This window comes from Mustelus asterias, chromosome 8 (assembly GCF_964213995.1).
Source record: "Mustelus asterias chromosome 8, sMusAst1.hap1.1, whole genome shotgun sequence".
Lineage (NCBI taxonomy): Eukaryota > Metazoa > Chordata > Chondrichthyes > Carcharhiniformes > Triakidae > Mustelus > Mustelus asterias.
In genome coordinates, this window is record NC_135808.1 from 111959875 (window position 1) to 111981372 (window position 21498).

A 21498-nucleotide genomic window follows, 5' to 3' on the forward strand; every position below is an offset into this window, starting at 1 on the left:
GGATAAGGGAGACAGTGATGTGTGTGGGTAGTGGGGGGGATGGATAAGAAGGATGGTGATGTGTGTGGGTAGTGGGGGGGATGGATAAAGGGGACAGTGATGTGTGTGGATAGTGGGGGGGTGGTTAAGGGGGACAGTGATGTGTGTGGGTAGTGGGGGGGGTGGATAAGGGGGACAGTGATGTGAGTGGGTAGTGGGGGGGGTGGATAAGGGGGACAGTGATGTGTGTGGGGGGGATGGATAAGGGGGACAGTGATGTGTGTGGATAGTGGGGGGGTGGATAAGGGGGATAGTGATGTGCGTGGATAGTGGGGGGGGGTGGATAAGGGGGACAGTGATGTGGGTGGGGGCCATCGCTCCCGCTTTTCGCTCCCGGGCCGTTTTCTCCGCTTTTTGCGGCCCGGGAGCGATCTGACACGGGTGTGCTTTTTCAAGTTTTTTTTCTAATTGCACATGCGCAGTTCAGAGCTCCGATCGTTTCAGCCGTGGGACTGGCAATTTTTTTTTCAGGCTGAGTGCGTATGGGGGCGCCTGAAAGCAGATTTCTCAGTCGGATCTGCATTACGCCCAGATTCAGCACTTAGAATGAAAATGGTAAAATCGGGCCCGTAGTCTTGGAGGAAAGAAGGGTGCATTCCAGAATATGATGTTAGAGGGGAGATTGCAGAGGTAGTGAGGAGTGACCTGCAGAGGAATCTAACCGGAAAGAATTACTATCTTAGAATCAATTCTTTCAATCAGAGAGTTATCAGTGCTTTGCAAGGATAGGGGTGCATGATGTAGTACAGGTGAAAATGCAGTGATTACATTCTTGAATGAGTCATTACTTTTGGAACAGGTTCAGCGATTTATTTGATGAGCACCAATACAAATTATACATTTCCTGATACACAATACTGGATAAAAGAATTACGCCACCAATGTCCCCGGAGCCATCCTTTAACCCTTCAATGTATCTAGTTACAATTGGTGGGACTTGTGATTTCCAGAACCCACAAAAAACTTTAATGACCAATCTCAAACTGATGGCAAGTTTCCCAATTCACGAAACAACTGCTGTCACATGAGAGAAGCTGGAAGAGAGAGAAACATTTTGTCATCCTCAGAACCCTAAACAACATCTAAAGGCGAAATACAACTATTCATTCCATATGATCAACCCTCAACATGATCGATCTTGGGCATACTTGCCAGCATTGGAAAAATTGCCACTTATCGAGATCAAACTAGCAGCATGCTTTAGACTGACACTGCAGCATCTAAGTTGTTTAAAATCAGTAATAATTTCATAGTACTCAACTGGAACCATCTTCTCTCCCCAAGAATTAACATTCGCCTCAAATTCAAAATTTCACTATTACTTCCTGGATCTTGTACATTGCACTGTACCTACCTGTCCAGGTATGAAGTCAAGGTGTAATGTTTAGTTATTCCTAGAATCTTCTGTATAACTGCTTCTGCAAAAAACAAAAAACTGTATTCAGCAAACAAGTAGCTCTTATTTTATATACTGTTCATCCCACTCTAAATAATACGATTTCTTTCTTCTTCATACTATATTTTATTCCAGTATTTTTAAAACAAAAAAAATCACAGAACTGGTGAATCATATTTCATGGTTTTTTTTCCTCAAGGCAAGAGAAATGTTCTAACTTTATTCATTAATGACAACATAATGCTGCAGCTTTTCTATTTACTATTGTGTTATACAAGTCAATACTGCTCACCAAATCTCAAATGATGAGAGCTGCATGAATTGGTGCTGTTGCCACAGATTCTGCATGGACTAGTTTCAAAAATTATCAAAATACTAGATACCTCCAGGCTAGAAAAAATTGGGAAGACAGTTATTTTCATCTTCAATTTTATATAGCAGAACATATCGACTTTTGAGGTTAACAGAGAACATTTGCTGGGTGAGAGTGCAGGAAGGCTGGTGACCCACTTCAAGGATTCCTCATTGTTTGGATGAAGGGCTTATCTTATTAAGAAAGGTTGAACAGGCAAAACCTATACCCATTGGAGTTTAGAAGAAAAAGAGGTGATCTTATCGAAACATATAAGATCTGTGGGGACTTGATAGGGTGGATAGCGAGAGAATGTTTCCTCTTGTGGGGGAGGAAGTCTCCCTTTTAAGATGGAGATGAGGAGAATTTGTTTTCTCTCAAGAGGCTCGTTAGTCTGTGGAATTTTCTTTCTCAAAAAGTAGTGGAGGCTGCATCACTGAATTTATTCAAGGCTGAGTTGGATAGATTTTTGATAGACAAGAGAGTCAAGGGTTATGGGATGGATCCAGGAAAGTGGTGTTGACATCACCATTAGATCAGCCATGATCTCACTGAATGGCAGAGAAGGCTTGAAGGACCAAATGGCCTACTCCAGCTCCAAAAACCTATGTTCCTATTATTTCAATAAGTACTTCTGCCTAGCTGCTATTTTGTTGATGAAACATATCAAAATTGTCACTTATTATTTCAATTTTAAGACTGGGTTAAACTTCGAGAGAAAACATCCCAAAACAGGGCGAACAAACTAGTTTTCAGAACCAGCGCTAAAACGGCCAGGACTTCTCAGCACAGCAGCCAAGCAATTGTACTTGTTGCTGACCTTGAATAAAGTTAACCATAATGAATGTGCTGTGGTATGTATTACATTTTTCCTGACATTAGTTTGAAATCTGACATCATGTCAAGGGGATCTCGAAGCATCCAGCAAACGTGCTGTCATTAAACAAGTGTAAGCAGCCAATTACATTAACGTATTCTCGCAGACAGTAAAACAGGAAGTAAAATGCACTGGCCATCCTTCACTTTTTATTATACGTCATAGAGAGCAAAACAAATGCTGGGACAACACAAAGTTCAAACAATAATTAGAAAGCTTTGCAATTATCAGAATAAACAAAATCAAGGATATAAGTTTAAGTTTTAAATTTGTTTATTAATGTCACAAACAGGCTTACAGACAACATAAATTGTGCATACAAGTTACAAGGGCAATAAATGCTGGCCTGGACAGCAACGCTCACAGATAGAATACATTTTTAAAAAGACGATTCTATTTTTCCAGCTCCAAAAATCATGTTTTGCATATACTCAGCATATAAATTTCAGCAACAATATGCTATGCTCAGTATTAGCATTCAGCGTCAAATTTGCACAAATGTATGCTTACTTACCTGTAGCATATAACAGGGTGCAAGGGATCAAGCAGGCAACATGGGCTGCTTTACAAAGATGCACAGGGGTTTAAGCCACACCCACTCTGTGAAATGCCAATCACATTTCAAAATGGCAACCATCCACACTGGGGGTTCATTTCTATTCTGAGGGTAAAAGTCAATCTTCGCTTTTGGAGAGATTTTTCAAGGCTTCAATGTTCGGCTTAAATGCCGACATCTGCAGTATTATAATACAAGTTTAATGGTTTCTAATGGATTGCAGCCTGCAGGGGCTTTACCAGCGCTTCCTAACAATCGTATAGAATCACGAACAGCAACTTTTGGGTTTCCACATTTAATTGCAGCAGAGTGAACTCAAAAAGCTGCAGTGAGTTTAAGATGTGTAAAGGCAGCAAATGCTGACAATTTCACTATCATTACAACTGCAGAAAGTATACCAATATTACAGTGAATTAAAATGATTACTGTAGGCGGTCCTGAACCAGGGCAGAAGTTGCTTTTATGTTTTATCAGACCTGTACTAGTGGCATCAAATTAAAACATTGTGAAGTTGACTTTTGGAACTTTAGCCTTTGATGTGCAATTAGCCATGCAAAACTAATGCAATCAGCATCATAAATATGGGGCTTTTGCAATGTTAATAGCTGCTGGACAGCGAGCTGAAATCCCATTTTAAAAAACGTCTTGCACAAAATGCACAAAATTCCTTGGAATGTCAACACTTTAAGGATAAAAAGAAATTCCTCACTTTATGAACTGAAATCAAGTTACAATGTAACAAACGCCCTGTCAAAGCATAAAGCTGAGTTTGGCAGATTAAGAAATGCTTCACTACGTTAAGCTTAAATACTATTTGGACATGCTCAAGTGGATTTAGGCAATTTACACTCAATAGGAAAAGAATCTGAAAATTGCCATCTGTAAAATCCATGAACGTTAAAGTCAAAAACAATACCAAAACCGGTTCTAACTTTTGAATTTCTATTCGGCCCATCGGGTTTGCAACAACTCTCCAAAAGGACATTCCAGGCCCTCCCCGCCGCCCTATACCCGTAACCCTGCACATGGCTGATCCACCTAACCTACACATAATTGGACACTAAGGGACAATTAAGCGTGGCCAATGCACCTAACCTGCATATCTGTGGACAGTGGGAGGAAATCGGAGCACCACGCAGACACAGGGAGAACGTACAAACTCCACAGTCACCCACCCAAGATGGGAATTGAACTCCAGGGGACTGGAGAATAGCAAGTGTTACACCCTTGTTGAAAAAAGTGTGTAAAAGTAAGCTCAGCAACTAAAGGTCAGTCGGTTTAACTTTGGTGGGGAAGTTTCTAGAAAGAACAATTTGGAACAAAATTAATAGTTGTGTGGACAAATGAAAGTTAATCAAGGAAAGCCAGCATGGATTTGTTCAGGGAATATCATGTTTAACTTGCTAGAATCATTTGAAGGAGTAACAGACAGGTTGATAAGAGAAATGCTGTTGATGTAGTGTACATGGAATTTCCAAAGGCATTTGATACAGTGTCGCAGAACAGACCTAAAAGCAAAGTTATATCTCATGGAATAAAAGGGATGGTAGAAACATTGATACGAATTTGGCCAAGTGACTGGAAATAGAGTGGTGGTTAATGAATGTCTTTCAGACTGGAGGAAGGTTTGTCGTGGAGTTCCCCAGGGGTCAGTGTTGGGAGCCCTGACATCTATTAGTAACCTAGATCTTAGTGAATGTGGCACAATTTCAAAATTTGTGACTGTTACGAAATTTGGAAACATAATGAACAGTGAGGAGGTGTGTAAAACCTCAAAAGGGCATAGGCAAGTTGGGAGATGGACAGACAAGTGGCAGGTGAAATTCAATGTGGAGAAATGAGAAGTGACTTATTTAGTAGGAAAAACATGGAGACAATATAAAATAAAGGGTACAACTCAAAAATGAGTTCAAGAGCAGAGGGGCTTAAGTGTACATATACATAAGTTATTGAAAGTAGCAGGACAGGTTGAGAGCACAGTTAATAAAACATAAGCATATAGTATCCTTAGTTTTATTAATGGGGTATAGCGTACAAAGCAAGGAAGTTATACTCATTTTGTTTGCTATACTAGCTCAGCCTCAGCTGGAGTATTGCGCCCAATAGTGATTGGTTGGCAAGTAGATTTTGACTGGTAGAGGTGTTGCAATGGAGAATGCACCAGTTAATGCTGACTGACAGTTAACAGCCAAGCATTGTTCGAAAATTGAAACCAGGCAGCTTGACTCTATTATTAAGGCATTGATCTGAGGAATGAGTCGGCGAATGGCTGACACTTTGTTCAGTTGAAACAGACACAATGGGCCCGATTTTACCATTTTCATTCTAAGCGCTGAATCTGGGCGCAATTCAGATCCGACTTGGAAATCAGCTTTCAGGCGCCCCCATTAGCACTTAGCTTGAAAAAAAAATCACGGGTCTGAATCACGCTGTGGGCGGGGCTTAGCGCACCCGAAACGATCAGAGCTCTGAACTGCACATGCGCAGTTAGAAAAAAATTTGAAAAAGCGTGCCCGTGTCAGATCGCTCCCGGGCCGCATTTTGCGGGAGCGATGGCCCCAAAGACATCACTGTCCCCCTTATCCACCCACCCCCCCCCGCTACCCAGACCGATCGTGACCACCTGCCCCCTTCCCCCCCACCGATCGCCCGCAGAGTGGCAGTGGACCTCCCTGACCCCCCCCCCCCATCAGAGATCCATCTGGCCCCCTCCCCTCCCCCCTCCACGAGAGAGAGAGCGATCGGGCCTCCCCCCCCCCACCCACCCACCAGAGATACATCCTTCCTCCTCCCCCCCACCAAACCAGAGAACGATCTGGCCTCACTTTCCTGCCCCCCGAGAACGATCTGTCCTCCCTCCTCTCCCCCTCTCACCAGAGGTTCATCTGAGCCGCCTCCTCCTCCCTCCCCACCCCCTCACCAGAGAATGATCGGGCCCGCCTCCCTCCCCCCACCCCAACCATACAGCGATCAGGCCCCCTTCCTCCCTCACCCCCCTCACCAGAGAATGATCTGGCCCGCATCTCCCCCAGCCCCAGACAACAATCTGGCCTCCCTCCCCACCCGCCCCCCCCCCACCCCCCCACACAGAGAGCGATCTGGCCTCCCTCCCCTCTCCCCCAGAGGTACATCTGACCCGCCTCCTCCTCCCTCCGCACCCCCTCACGAGGGAGTGATTGGGCCCGCCTCCCTCCCCCCACCCCAACCAGACAACGATCGGGCCTCCTTCCTCCCTCACCAGAGAATGATCTGGCCCGCCTCTCCCCCACCCCCAGACAACGATCTGGCCTCCCCTCCTCCTCCCCCACCCCCTTCCCCGAGAATGATCCGGCCTCCCTCCCTAGAGGTACATCTCAGCCGCCTCCTCCCCACGCCCCCCCCCCACCAGAGAATGATCTGGCCCGCCTCCCCCCAATCACCGATCTGAGTCAGAGAGCCATTGGAAGCTCTGAACTCACCTCTTCAGCAGCTGGAGCACCCGAAACAGACTTTTATTTAGTATGTCCATTTCGGCCCGATTCCGGATCGGCGAACCCGGTGGTAAAGGGGGAAATGCTGATAAAGTTGGGCAGGCAGTTCATTAATTCAATTGAATTGCATGCAAATGCATTTAAATCGCCGTTGTGCCCGTTTCGGGCGCGAATCGGATCGCGGCCATTCCTGGGCCTCGGTAAAGTGGCCATCTTCGTGGATACGGGCGCAGATCCCGTTAATGGCCTCACGCCCGACTTTACCACGTTTTTGCGCACGTTTGCAATGGTAAAATTGGGCCCAATGTGTGTACATGTTCTTTCTGTCTACAAAGAACAGGGTCCTGTCTATAAATATATGTAGCTTCCAGTACACACAACTACAAGCCCAACTAATAATTTATAATTGATTGTTGGTGTAATACTTTGTGCACTGAGGAATATTTCAAAAATATTGTCCAATCGCAGAATCACATCATGTTGGACACAGTGCTTTCAGTTTTACAAGCATGGGCTGCTTGGGTGTTGTCTGTACCTTGGCCATTGCAAACAATGGAAGGGACATGCTGCTTGATACGATTCGCCAGTCTTTGGGACATATGATCTTCACTTTTTTGCCCTGCACCACCAACCTTTGTAACTTAATATCTCCCATCTTCGATCATATCATCAACCTTCCCCTGAGTCCTTTATCCAATCTCCACCCTTTCACTTACAAAAACTATTACAATTTTAACTTCTCTGCAGTTCTGATCAAAGATCAGTGACCTGAACTGAAACATTAACTTTTTTTTTCTCCACAGAAATGCTACTAAGTATTTTCAACATTTTTGATTATTATTTATTATAAACATGCATTACGTGGGTCAACTATGAATGCATTCACTAAATCTTTGAAATCACGATCAGCAGGGGAAAAAGCCAAATTCCAACCCCTCATTGAAAAGATGAGGCCAGAACTTAAACCTTCTTCCAGAAAGCGGATTCTAAGAAATTTATAATATTGCCTGATGGATAACATAGTGTTTTTCAGATGCAAAGAACTATTGAGATTTATAAAAAAGGATCCTTTTGAGTTATTGCAGCACAGAATTGCATTTATATCTCCATATCCTACATGTACCTGGGTAAATGCAAAAGCCTGGCAATTCTTCACTTTCCAATGGTAATTGAAGCTAAGGAATCACTGCAAGGGGTGCTATTGTATACCTTCCACGATCCAGCTTCATTGTAGCATTAGCAGAACTCTTGATGGATTTAAACTAAGTGGCTGATCAAACATGCAGTATAAATGGAAGATAACAGAATGACCCTAAAACAAAAACAATTAATTTTATTAGCTGTTGGCAGGGAGACACCATATCTACAGTCACAAAACCTACAATATACTATGAATCCTTATTTGCTAAAGGCAGTGAACTATTTTATTTCAGAACATTTTTATTTCCCAACCTAGAACAGATCATTAATTTCAGTTAGCGACAAATAGTAATATGAAAATTCTGTATTTACTTTTACTTAGAGCTAGGCTTAGTCTCCATTCTCACAACAGTTTGTGACTCCAGACATTTCCTAGCGCTAATTGAAATAAATATAAACAAAATTCCGTGAAAGGCAGAAAAAATTAAATTAGACAGAATTTGTTTCAAATCTTACAATCCCGCGTGTTGACGTACAATCAAATGTATGAGAAACTCTCACCAACAGTACCTGCACTGTCATAACAATTGAAGCAACAGTGTTAGATTAGAAACCTTATAAGATGTTCATCTGTGGCTCAGTGGTAGCACATTCATTTTGGAGGCAGGAGTTTGTGCACTTTAATGCTGCGTTGAAGGAACACGATATTTTATCTGTCCTCTCTCATTGATATAAAAGCTATTAGACAACACTTGATAAAAATAATTGAGTTTTTTCAGTGTCCATATCAAAGCTGACATCACCAAGGTTTGTAAGAGTCTTACTCTGTGTTAATTGGCTGATCTGTATGCTTAAACCACGATAGTGACAACATTTCATCGGTACTTTAATGGCTGCAAAATTCTTTGGGACGTACTATTGTCATATAAGACACTGGAGAAATGCAACAGAAGATAGTTGTGATTTGATTTGATTTGAATTATTGTCACACGTATTAGTATACAGTGAAAAGTATTGTTTCTTGTGCACTATACAGACAAAGCATACCGTACATAGAGAAGGAAAGGAGAGAGTGCAGAATATAGTGTTACATTCATAACTAGGGTGTAGAGAAAGATCAACTTCATGTAAGGTAGGTCCATTCAAAAGTCTGACAGCAGCAGGGAAGAAGCTAGGAGAGTATGTCCGGGGTGAATGGGGTCCTTGATTATGTTGGCTGCTTTTCTGAGGCATCAGGAAGTCAATCACTGAGTCCCAGGACATCATTGAGGAGTTCCTCAGAGTAGTATCAAAGGCTGAACTACCTTCAGCTGGCTCATCAATGTCCTTTATGAGGATAGATGACTTTTTAAAATATTTTGGGAGTATGGTGGTATTTTGTAAGGAAGGCTGTATGTGTGTGTGTCCATGGTTAATTAAACTGAGAAGGCTTAATAGAGATAGATTGACTGGAAGAGCTGAGAGATAAAAGGATAAAGGTACTAGGTGCATGTAGTTGTAATGAGAGGCTATAGTGCAGTTGGGTCTCCAAGTAAATAGGTTGGCTTTTAAAATTTTGCATCAGGAGATAGGCAGGGACTTGGCTGTTCAGTTGTTAAGTTCAAAGGAGAGTTTAAGGGACTTTTACAACTTACAAATGTTTCATAAGTAAACAAGGGAAGGTTATTACATTTTATGTGACCTGAAAATTGAGACAATAGTAAGACATGAAATCATTTTTATATTTTGGAAAAGTTGAATTCAAAGAGGGACTGAGGACAATGGAATCTGAGATGAAATGGGAAAAGGATATTTAAGGAAAGATGTTGAGTTCAGTTGTGTGGCTGTGTGGGGGAGATGTCCTGCGACAAGCTCTGGGCTGGGAGAAGGTGTGAAATTTGAAGCAGTCATTCAGTTTTCAAGCCAGTAAAATCTTTATTTCAGAAAGCAGGTTGTTTTGGAACCTCCATGGATTTCCACGGCCAACAGGAAGTGTTTGAGGAGCCGTGTAGTATACCTTTATTAAAGTAACACAAGTTTTTGCCTTGGGTAATATTAATAGATTTTTAAAGTTAAAAAATCCATCAGGAAATTGTTGGCAAGAGAATAACACTTACATGTTCTGACCAAGTGAGTTTTTTGGGGGGCTGTTTTGTAAGACAGTTTTAACTATGTAACTTTAATCTTACATGCTTAAGTTTTTTTTTCTTCTTGTTAATAAATCTTGTTAATATTTAAAATCCCAAAAGTATTACTGGAATTCTATGATTCAGGGATCAGTAGCTTTTCCTCCTCCCTTCTCAGCCTTTTGGCGAACATCAAGCACTGGATCAAGCTCAAGATGGAATGCAATGCAGAAGGGCTAGTTCCTGTGCTGTACTGTTCTTTGTTCTTGGATCATGTTTGTCTATCTTGTAGGGACCATGAATTGGACTCAATTGGATTTGAATTTGTTTTTTGGAGCAAGCAAGGAGATGGATTCGGCTTTGCCAGGTCCACTCTGCGCATTGGCTTTGTAACTTTAAGAACAGAGTAAAAAATTTAAAATACAAAAAAAAATTATGATTAGCAAGTCAGATTTCCCTCAGGGGTTTGGCTTGCTCAATAAATAACATCTGCCGTGGACTTGACACCTTCCCTTCCATCTAAGCACAGAAGTGGGGATGTCTGTTGATGAATGCACAGTGTTCAGCCTAATTTGCAACATCTCAAATACTGAAGCAGTCCATGTCAATATGCAACAAGGCCTGAACAACATTTGGGTTTGGTTTGATAAGTAGCTAGTAACATTTGGGACACAGGAGTGTCAGACAATGAGTGATTCAATGACATCACCCATCACTGAATCCCACACTATTAATATCCTGGGTGGGGGTCACCATTGACAAGAAACTGAACTGGACCAATCAAATAAATACCGTGGCTACAAGAGCAGATTAAAGGCTGGAAATTATGCGGCAAGTAACTCACTTCTTGACTCCCCGAAGCATGGGCACCAAGGCACATGTCAAGAGTATGATGGAATAATCTCTACTTGCCTGGATGAGCGCAACATAAAATATTTGCTCAACATTTCAGCCATTTCTCCTCTCTTTGCCTCGAAGAGACAGAAGTTTACTTTAGCTACTCTCTGAGCCTTTGGAATGAATCAACCAGTTTCACTTCTGAGGAAATCAGACCTGGTGCAGAATAGCTGCCCAGCTCATTTTGACTGCCTGCCTGCTGCAGCAAGCATAACAACAGTTAAAAAAAGCTACTTTGCAATTTATTTTTCCAGACACACGCTCTTCTCCACTTGCAATGGAACTGAAGCACTGAAGCATCAGTGAAATGTACTAACCAGCCTCTGTCTGGCAGAGCCTGGCATTTACCGTACACAATCAATCCAAGTTAATTCAAGCATGGATAACATGATTAAACAGTTGCTATGGCACACTTAATTTCAGACTTCATTCACACAGCTCATCAAAAGTCACACCTGATTTCATAACTGGTCTAATAGCCAACAGAGTCACGTTCAATTTTCTTGTCAAGGAGGGCTCCGATTTACTGCATCAAACGTTTTAAGCCAAGTTTCAATAAAATGTCAGGATTCTGATGTGGCATAATCATCTCTGAAATAGGGCCTGGACTCCAGGGATGGTTGGTAGCAGATGAAAACATCAGTGATTATCTTTGAAAAGCATTTCTGTGGTTTGGGGGTATGCTGAAGACACGTAAGGAGCTATATAAATATAAAGGGGGGGGGGGCGATTCTCCCATCCCGCTGCGCTGCGGGCCAGGAGATTCTAGCGATATCCGATTTGCGCGATCCGTGCTGGGCATCCAGGCTTTCGCGCATCTCCCAGCGCCAAATTTCTGACGCTGTCAGCTCCGTGCCGGCAATCGGCACAGAACTGCCTAATCTGTGCAGCCTCTCATATAAATCTCTTTTGAATATCATTAGTGGGCCTGGGATGAGGGGTGATGGGGTGGGTGGGGGGAAGGGGCGGGGGGGGGGGGGGGGGGTCGAGGCTGGCCCAGACATATCTGGGAGATCAGAGGCCGTGGAGGGGGAGGGGGGAGGTCGTACAGCTGGCATTGCAGGATCATGGGGCTGGCCAGCAATTGAGCTGACCAGTGATCGGGAGGCCAGCAGACAGGGACCACTGCATATGTGCTGATCCTGACAGATCTGTGCATGTGCAGTGACCCACTCAGTGCTATGCTGCTGGCCTCTCCTGCGGGAATAGGCCCTTTCCACTGAATTTCAGAGTGATTCACGCTAGTGCACTCTGCAGTGCACAGTGCACTCTCGCTGAAAAAACCAGCGGGATTTACTCCAGTTTTTACGCAGAATATTTTTGGGAGAATCTCACCCAAGCTTTCTTTTTCTGATCAATGAGTACATAATATATTCTAAGTTCTGTTATTTACCACAGCATGATTTTTGATTCGTTGGGGATGGGGAGGAGGGCTAGCTGTTGAAACAAGACATTTGCAATACAGCTTGTTTTGTGTTGATTTAGAGGGAAAAAGCTGATTTAAAAATGAATGGAAAGAATGTTGCCATCCAGCTGGGTGATCTGATCCCAAAAGCTAAAATCCTCAAATCATTCATTCTATTGAAATGTTTATATAATTTCCCTCAAATTTTCTCCATACTACGCCTCCTTGAGCAGCCCGTTCACCAAATTCACCACTCTCTGCATAAAGCGGTTAAATTTGTCCTCTTTACATATCTTCCTTCTTTAAATATCTCAGATCTGGGGCTGACAGAAGAACTAATGATGTCATCACCTGAAGATCTGTACACTAAAATAAACTAGGTTGTTCGTTTGGCATCATTTTTGGATGCAAAATTCTACTGCGGATTAATGCCTACTGTCTTGGGTAGCTAGAATATTCTTTAAGCTGTTCAAACAAATGAAACAGAAAATGGTAAAAATACTCAGCAAGTTTGGCAGCATCTGTGGAGACAGACACAGCATTAATATTTTAGGTCAGTGGCCTCTGCTTCTCCCTACACAGGTGCTGGCAGACTTGTTGAGAATTTTCCTGCATTTTCTCTTTATTTTTGAGAGTTACAGCGCCTCTAGTTTTTTTTTGCTTGTGTGTTAATATTATGATTGTAGGAATGTCTCCTTTAACTTGAGGTGAAACAGAATGTTGTGGATAGCGGGAATGGTAATAGTAATAAAACTCTGTCCAGAGACAGGTACGTGTGATCTGGTTGCATTGGGAAAAGTGACAGTTTTCACACCTTGCCAGAGTAAAGAGACAGCTGCTCTTGCCGTGAAGAACAGGGAAAGGCTGTTTTTTTTTTGTTCGCAAAGAAGTAGGATGTTAAGGAGAGCTGATTCTCTGTTCAAAAAAAAAGGGGAAACAGAGAACTTTGAGAGATTTAAGGATCAAGGACTTGTTGAGGTGGGTCTTCCTAGTGGAAGTTAGTTCTGGAATACCTGGGATGAGTGGAAAGACACTGTAAATTGTAATCTGACATGGTACGGCAAAACGTTTGGCCTGCTGGAAAGCTGGGAGTAATTTGGGATTCAGTCTCGTAAGTGCGATGCACAGTGAAAGGAATTATAAGACTGATGTTTCTTGTATGAGTTAATGCAAAAGTACACTTTCTTTAGTCCAATGTTGCTGATTGAATAGTGTTTGATTTATGCTGACTTTAGTTTATTTGTTACGGTAAAAGTTTAAAATCATCAGCTTATTTCTGCTGGTCATTTTGGAAATTCATCTCTTTTTCAAGATTGTCATTCTCTATCGAGATCATAATATTGCTCAAAGTTCAATTACGTGTAATACAGTTTATCGGGAGGTTTTCCTCTTTCTTGTATTTATCTGTTTCATTACTTTTTTGGAAGTAGTTGTACTTAACGTCAAGAAAGTCCAGAAAATCTGAAATGAATGGAGTCAAAGCAGACACTTCCCAGTGGCCAAAGTCAGATCTTATACAGAGGAAGAAAGATGTATTACAAGACCCCCATGGTGTTGTTGCCAGAATTCCTCATTGCAATCTTCCTGTCCCAACCATCTTTAGTTACATTACAGTGACATCCCAAGTCATAAAATCAGGAGTGGGCTTGTCTTCTAATGATACAGTCACTTACAGCTCTGTTTTGAACTCTTCCAATGTAGCCCATATCAGGACATGGACAATATCTAAGCTTTGGCAAAAACTTGTCAGATAGTGTTTATACCCCCAAGTCCTAGCAATAATAATTCCAATGACAAGCTAGACACCTCTCCTGAGGTTCAGGAGCACTGCGATTGCTGAATCTCTTACAAACATGCAAAAGGAGGTCAACATTGCACAATGCTTAGTGGAGCAATCACAAAGCAAAATGAGGTACAGTTATGCTTTGACACAAATGGCAATTCAGGTGCAAATGGCGATCAAAATTGTGCTTGTTTTAAAACATAATTTCAAAAAGGTTTGTTTTAAAAGCATATTACTTTATATACAACCATTCCATGTTGAGCAGTACTCCTAACATGTTCTAAAATATGTCATGCTAAACAAAAATGAATTGAACGAAAATCACTTTTCTATAGGAAAACGTGTAATGAGGGTGGGTTAAGTTACTGACCTGTAATTTTTACATGAAAAATTCCACTGGCTGACTTGTACCGAACTGGCTCAAAAATCCTCTGTCTAACTCTTATCAACTTTAAAACTCTTACTACTTACCTCCTGCTTGTCATCCCTCCTGTCACCATGCCCCACCCCTCCCTCTTCACTCTCTTGAACATTGCTGTGAACAAGGGCTCGGGTGAGGGGTGGCAAGGGGGAAGAAGTGAGTAAAAGAGACTGTGAATGAGAGGACGGAGTGGGGTTGGTGGCAGGAAATGTGGTGAGTGGGAGAGCACCCGTGAATGGGAGAGTCAACAAGCAGGAAAGGCAGCAAGTGGGAGGGTCAGCGAGGGAGAGAGGCAACAAACAGGAGGTGGAAAAGAGAAGAGACAGCAGAGGGAGGTGAAGCAGCAGTCTGTTTTTATAAAAGATAGAGCATGCACAGTTACTGTGCTGAAACAAAAATGGAAGCAGCTCTATTTGGGGAGCGCCCCTAATTTACAAATTGCATTACAACAAAAATGCATTCTTAGAACACGTTTTAAATGGGGGATACCTATAGTTTGATTAATACAGGTGAAAATGGATCAATCACAAAACAATAAGCATTTATAATTACAGCATGAACATTCCACTTGAGAAAGCTCATTTCAAATCATTACAAATGACTTTTGAAAAATATACAGAATCATTTCCTCGTTATGTTAATATACAAAAGTTTCAGTAACTTTTTCTAAAATTTCATGTAAAACATTTTGAAATTCTGTCGATTAATTCTGCCACCCAAAAGAACCAGATTAGTATTGAGAGCAGCCACCTAGGCAACATAATTCACAGAAACTCTAAATGATAATTGATTCAGCTGGGGGGCTCAGCCTGGTTATGGGCATGGTGGGTTTTAGAGCAAAATTGCGAAAACTTTCCCTGTGTGCATAAATATACAGTGTATGCAAATGCAGATAAATATACACACAAGCTACAGCTTTTGTTGCATCATCTTATCTTCTCTTTGAGCATTTCCCATTGTGCACTGTCAATATTTTTTATCAATATTTTTTCTGGATTATGCAAGCTAGTACACATTTTGTTTACTTAACTCTTTTGACTTGCGCCTGCTCATCTTCTTCACTTTTTCAATGTTTATACTGGACCTCATTATCTATTTCATATCATTTCAAAATCATCTTCTGGAACTAGATTCAACATTATTTCTTTCTTTAACCAGAAACATACTGATCCAGGAAGAGCTCCTAGGCAGATTGTAGAAATCCTTGCCTTCTTTCTATTCATTGCATTGATCTCAGTCCTGCTCTTAATGAATACAAATGCTGTACCTGCATTTTTCTCCAATTTGTCGACATATGTCTTCCTTTCGTCTTTGCTGATTTCATGGTGCTATAAAACACCAACATTTCCTTCTTATTCCTTTACTTTAAACAAAGATATTCAGTTCTTGCATTTTCATCATCAGAATCCTATGTTCTTACTCTCTAGTGGAATCTTTGATCACCACCTCTTATTTGTTTTTTTCTTACTCTTTCCCCCCTGAATATTTTGTAACCAAGGATCTTAAGCCACAGCCACATCTTTATGTATGCAACTATCAAATCCTCACTGCAATTTGGGCTTTTGCTTCACAATGTTTTATTTATAATACTTTGTGCAGTTAATTATAGACTTTTGACAATCTTACTCATTACAGAGCCAGAGAGGGTGAGGCCGTCTTGGAATTTAAATACGAGGATCAGATTTTAAGTCAGCGGACCAGGTGTCAATATAGGTCAGTAAAGTCAAGGATTATACAATATGATAGAGAGAGCAGAATTTAAGATGAGCTTAAATTTAAAGAATGTGAAGGATGGAAGGTTTGACAGAAATACAGTAGCTGGGTCTGGCATGGATGAGTGCTTCAGGCATAGATGGACTGGGATAAGTTCTGTTACAGAGGGAGAAACGGGTGGTCTGTGAGTTGTAGAACATATGGGAAATGAAGCATTGTGCCAGTCAAGTTACACAGGTCCTGACAGGCTTCTACTTTTATATAACGGTCTCATGAGTCTCTGAAGCATGACATAATACACTGTATTATGTTTGTCCTGTCTGGAGACAATACACATTTCTTTAACCTGTGCCTAATGCTCCCTCCACTCACATTGTCTGTATCTTTAAGACTTGATTAGCTGTAAAGATTCGCGTTCTAATCAGTATTCTGTAACTTGATTTTGTTTCTCTGTGTGCCTTGTTTGTGAGCAGATTTCCACTCCATCTGACGAAGGAGCAGCGCTCCGAAAGCTAATGGCATTTGCTACCAAATAAACCTGTTGGACTTTAACCTAGTGTTGTTAAAACTCTTACTGTGTCCAACGCCAGCATCTCCATATTATGTTTGTAACAGAGACTCAGAGGTAAATGCTGGATTTCTCCACTAATAATGAAATTCCCTCTTTGAACACTATAAAAAGGATGAAGAATTCAGATCTAATACGCCATAAATAGACTCTAATAAGGAAGAATTTGCATTTGCATTGAGTCTTTCAGGGCCCTTTCGAAGTACTTTACTATCAATAAACACATTAGCACTCATCAATAGAGTCCAAAGTTAACAGATCAACAAATCAAATTTGACTGAAATCAACATAAGGGGCGATCTTAACCAAAACATTCTAAGTGCAGCACAAGCGCGAAAACGGGGCAATGTCGGATCCATTTTTTGGGCGAGTTTGAAAATGCAATCTTACGCCACTTTGTGTTAAAAATGCACAATCTGATTCCCGTCAGCAAGGAGAGGGGACAGGCCTAAGCTAGCCAGAAAGTCGGCTGCTCACACTAGAGAGTGCAATTGCCCATGTGCAGATCTCTCTCTGTTCTGTGCAACGAATCGCCCAACCCCGGCCCAATCAATAGCCGCGCGAAACCCCACCCCCAGCCCAATCAATCACCACACAAAGTCCCCACCCCGGCCCAGGCAATCGCCGCGTGAACACCCCATCTCTGGCCCCATCGATCGTGAGAGGCGAGAAATCATGTACGAACTCGATTTTCCGCCTCTCGCGCGTTCTTACCGGCTTGCCCTGCCCATCGACCGGCGGGACAGAAAGGTAAGATCACCCCTGTAATGGAAGTATCAAAGGGAGGGGTTTCTATAACCTGGCTGATATCTGGGCCTGGTAAGATCGTGAGAGGTGAGAAATTGGGCGCAAACGTGATTATTTGCCTCTTGCGAGATCGTGCCAGCTCGCCCGCCCATCGACTGGCGAGGGGAGAAAGCAAGATCACCCCCATAATGTAAGTATCCAAGAGAGGTATTTCCCCAACCTGTCCAAGGATGCCTGCTTTAAAGAGAATTGACATCCATGATGTCAGAGCTGTAAAATGCATTATAATAGTGTGACTCAGTTCCATCATGGGTTTTCTTAGTTTATTTACTGATTGACAGCCTCTCCGTGCCCGCCATGGCGATGATGTGGCAACGGTCGGCAGCCTATTGAGGTGGCGCATGCCATCAGGGATGCTGTCGGGTTGCCAGCATCCAGACTCATGGGGACACGGGTTGCTGAGAGGGAGTAACACGGGTTGCTGGGATGGATAACCTTACTGACCATCAGGAAGGGATATAACAGTTGCTCTTGAGAACCTCAGTCGACATTGGCGGTGAGTCTCACTCACTTGTAGGTAGGTGAATCGTTTGGTGCATTATAATGTCTTCTGTACGTCTGATGAGGCTCGAGGCTCCTCCTGATAATCGAGAACTGAGGTGCTACGCTGTTCCCATCCTGAGGACCTACAGCATCCTGGGCCTTCTTCTGATCCCTTAGTCTCATCCATCTCCTCCTCCTATTCCTCCTAATCCTCCTCTCCTCCTCACTGAAGGTTCTGTCTCCGAATGAGAGCACAATCCCATCTGTGTCTGAGAGTTGACACCACTCACCCCTGGTTTACAGACAGAAAATTAATTGAGATTTCAGAAATCCCCTCTCAATGAAGAGACACTATCCAAAATTCTGCAATGCCTAATGAAATGAACGCTCCATTCAATCAGAGATTTCCGAACTGCAAGGCTGAGACACTGATCTCAGCAGCAATTTAAAAATCCGATCTAACGAGTTTGCTCTTAAAAAAATGGGTTTCTCACTTGGCGTGAATCTGACCTTTTAAGGTGTTTTATAGCCTGTATTATGTCTGTATTATTGCAGTTTGAATGATCGCTCTCTCTGACACACACGCGCTTTCTCTCACATACTCTCACACACACTCCCTCTATGTTAATTGCCTCAATAAGCATTTAATATGATATTTGAATAAAATGAGTGGGTTCCTAAGTTTGTGACGCATCCATGCATGATATTATGTGAAACCGACCTGATAACATAGAGTCATAGAGGTTTACAGCATGGAAACAGGCCCTTCGGCCCAACATGTCCATGCCGCCCTTTTTTTTTAAAAACCCCTAAGCTAATCCCAATTGCCCGCATTTGGCCCATATCCCTCTATACCCATCGTACCCATGTAACTATCTAAATGCTTTTAAAAGACAAAATTGTACCCACCTCTACTACTACCTCTGGCAGCTCGTTCCAGACACTCACCGCCCTCTGTGTGAAAACATTGCCCCTCTGGACACTTTTGTATCTCTCCCCCTCACCTTAAACCTATGCCTTCTAGTTTTAGACTCCCCTACCTTTGGGAAAAGATAATGACTATCTATCTGATCTATGCCCCTCATTATTTTATAGACCTCTACAAGATCACCTCTCAGCCTCCTACACTCCAGAGAAAAAAGTCAGAGTCTATCCAACCTCTCTTTATAACTCAATCCATCAAGTCCTGGTAGCATCCTAGTAAATCTTTTCTGCGCTCTTTCTTGTTTAATAATATCCTTTCTATTATAGGGTGACCACATTTGCACACAGTATTCCAAGTGTGGCCTTACCAATGTCTTGTACAACTTCAACAAGACGTTCCAACTCCTGTATTCAATGTTTTGACCAATGAAACCAAGCATGCCGAATGCCTTCTTCACCACTCTGTCCACCTGTGACTCCACTTTCAAGGAGCTATGAACATGTACCCTTAGATCTCTTTGTTCTGTAACTCTCCCAATGCCCTACCATTAACTGAGTAAGTCCTGCCCTGGTTCAATCTACCAAAATGCATCACCTCGCATTTCTCTAAATTAAACTCCATCTGCCATTCGTCAGCCCACTGGCCCAATTGATGAAGATCCCGTTGCAATTGGAGATAACTTTCTTCACTGTCCACTAAGCCACCAAACTTAGTGTCATCTGCAAACTTACTAACCATGCTTCCTATATTCTCATCTAAATCATTAATATAAATGACAAATAACAGTGGGCCCACCACTGATCCCTGAGGCACACCGCAGGTCACAGGCCTCCAGTTTGAAAAACAAGTCTCTACAACCTCCTTCTGGCTTCTGTCGAGAAGCCAATTTTGTATACATTTAGATACCTCACCCTGGATCCCGTGAGATTTAACCTTATGCAACAACCTACCATGCGGTACCTTGACAAAGGCCTTGCTAAAGTCCATGTAGACAACATCAACTGCACTACCCTCATCTATCTTCTTGGTTACCCCTTCAAAAAACTCAATTAAATTTGTGAGAGATGATTTTCCACTCACAAAGCCATGCTGACTGGCCCTAATCAGTACTTGCGTCTCTAAATGCCTGTAGATCCTGTCTCTCAAAATACCTTCCAACAATTTACCCACCACAGATGTGAGGCTCACTGGCCTGTAGTTCCCAGGCTTTTCCCTGCAGCCCTTTTTAAACAAAGGCACAACATTTACCACTCTCCAATCTTCAGGCACCTCACCCGTGGCTATCGATGATTCAAATATCTGGGCTAGGGGACCCGCAATTTCCTCCCTAGCCTCCCACAGTGTCCTGGGATACACTTCATCAGGTCCCGGGGATTTATCTACCTTAATGCGCTTTAAGACTTCCAGCACCTCCTCCTCTGTAATATGTACACTCCTCAAGGCATCACTATTTATTTCCCTAAGTTCTCTAACATCCATGCTTTTCTCAACAGTAAATAAATACTGATGAGAAATATTCATTTAGGATCTCACCCATCTCTTGTGGATCTGCACATAAATGATCTTTTTGATCCTCAAGAGGCCCTACTCTCTCCCTTGTTACTCTTTTGCCCTTTATGCATTTGTAGAAGCTCTTTGGATTCTCCTTTGCCTTATCTGCCAAAACAATCTCGTGCCCCCTTTTTGCCCTCCTGATTTCTCTCTTAACTCTACTCCTACACCCCCTATACTCTTCAAGGGATTCACTTGATCCCAGCTGCCTATGCATGTCATGTGCCTCTTTCTTCTTGACCAGGGCCTCTATATCCCGAGTCATCCAGGGTTCCCGACTTCTGCCAGCCTTGCCCTTCACTCTAAGAGGAATGTGTTTACCCTGAACCCTGGATAACACACTTTTGAAAGCGTGCCACTTCTCAGACGTCCCTTTGCCTTCCCACAGACTCCCCCTATTAGTGTTTGAAAGTTCCTGCCTGATACCATCAAAATTGGCCTTGCCCCAATTTAGAATTTTAACTTTTGGGCCAGACCTATCATTCGCCATAGCTATCTTAAAACCAATAGAATTATGGTCACTGGTCCCAAAGTGATCCCTCACTAACACTTCTGTCATCTGCCCTTCCTTATTTCCCAAGAGGAGGTCAAGTTTTGCCCCCTCTCTAGTCGGGCCATCCACATACTGAATGAGAAATTCCTCCTGAATACATTCAACAAATTTCTCTCCATCCAACCCTCTAATACTATAGCTGTCCCAGTCAATGTTGGGAAAGTTAAAATCTCCGACTATTACCACCCTATTTTTCTTGGAACTATCTGTAATCTCCTTACATATTTGCTCCTCAATTTCCCGCCGACTATTTGGGGGCCTATAATACAACCCTATCAAAGTGATTTCCCCCTTCTTATTTCTCAGTTCTACCCATATAGACTCAGTGGCCGAACCCTCGGATATATCCCCTCGCAGTACGGCCGTGATGCTTTCCCTGATCAAAAGTGCAACTCCCCCGCCTCTGTTACCTCCTGTTCTATCACATCATCAGCGGGAAACACTCCCATTCACGGAG

The 21498-nt window shown here is 42.5% G+C and overlaps 1 protein-coding gene across 20 annotated transcripts in view; it reads right to left on the reverse strand.

The window, feature by feature from the left end:
* The window catches only part of st3gal3a (ST3 beta-galactoside alpha-2,3-sialyltransferase 3a), a 523890-nt gene that overhangs the window by 170331 nt on the left and 332061 nt on the right, over positions 1 to 21498 (reverse strand). For all 20 annotated transcript variants that reach the window (XM_078218767.1, XM_078218753.1, XM_078218760.1 and 17 more), the window contains one exon: positions 1394 to 1457. In XM_078218767.1, coding sequence (XP_078074893.1) covers positions 1394 to 1457 — 64 coding nt within the window. The remainder of the gene's footprint in view (positions 1 to 1393; positions 1458 to 21498) is intronic.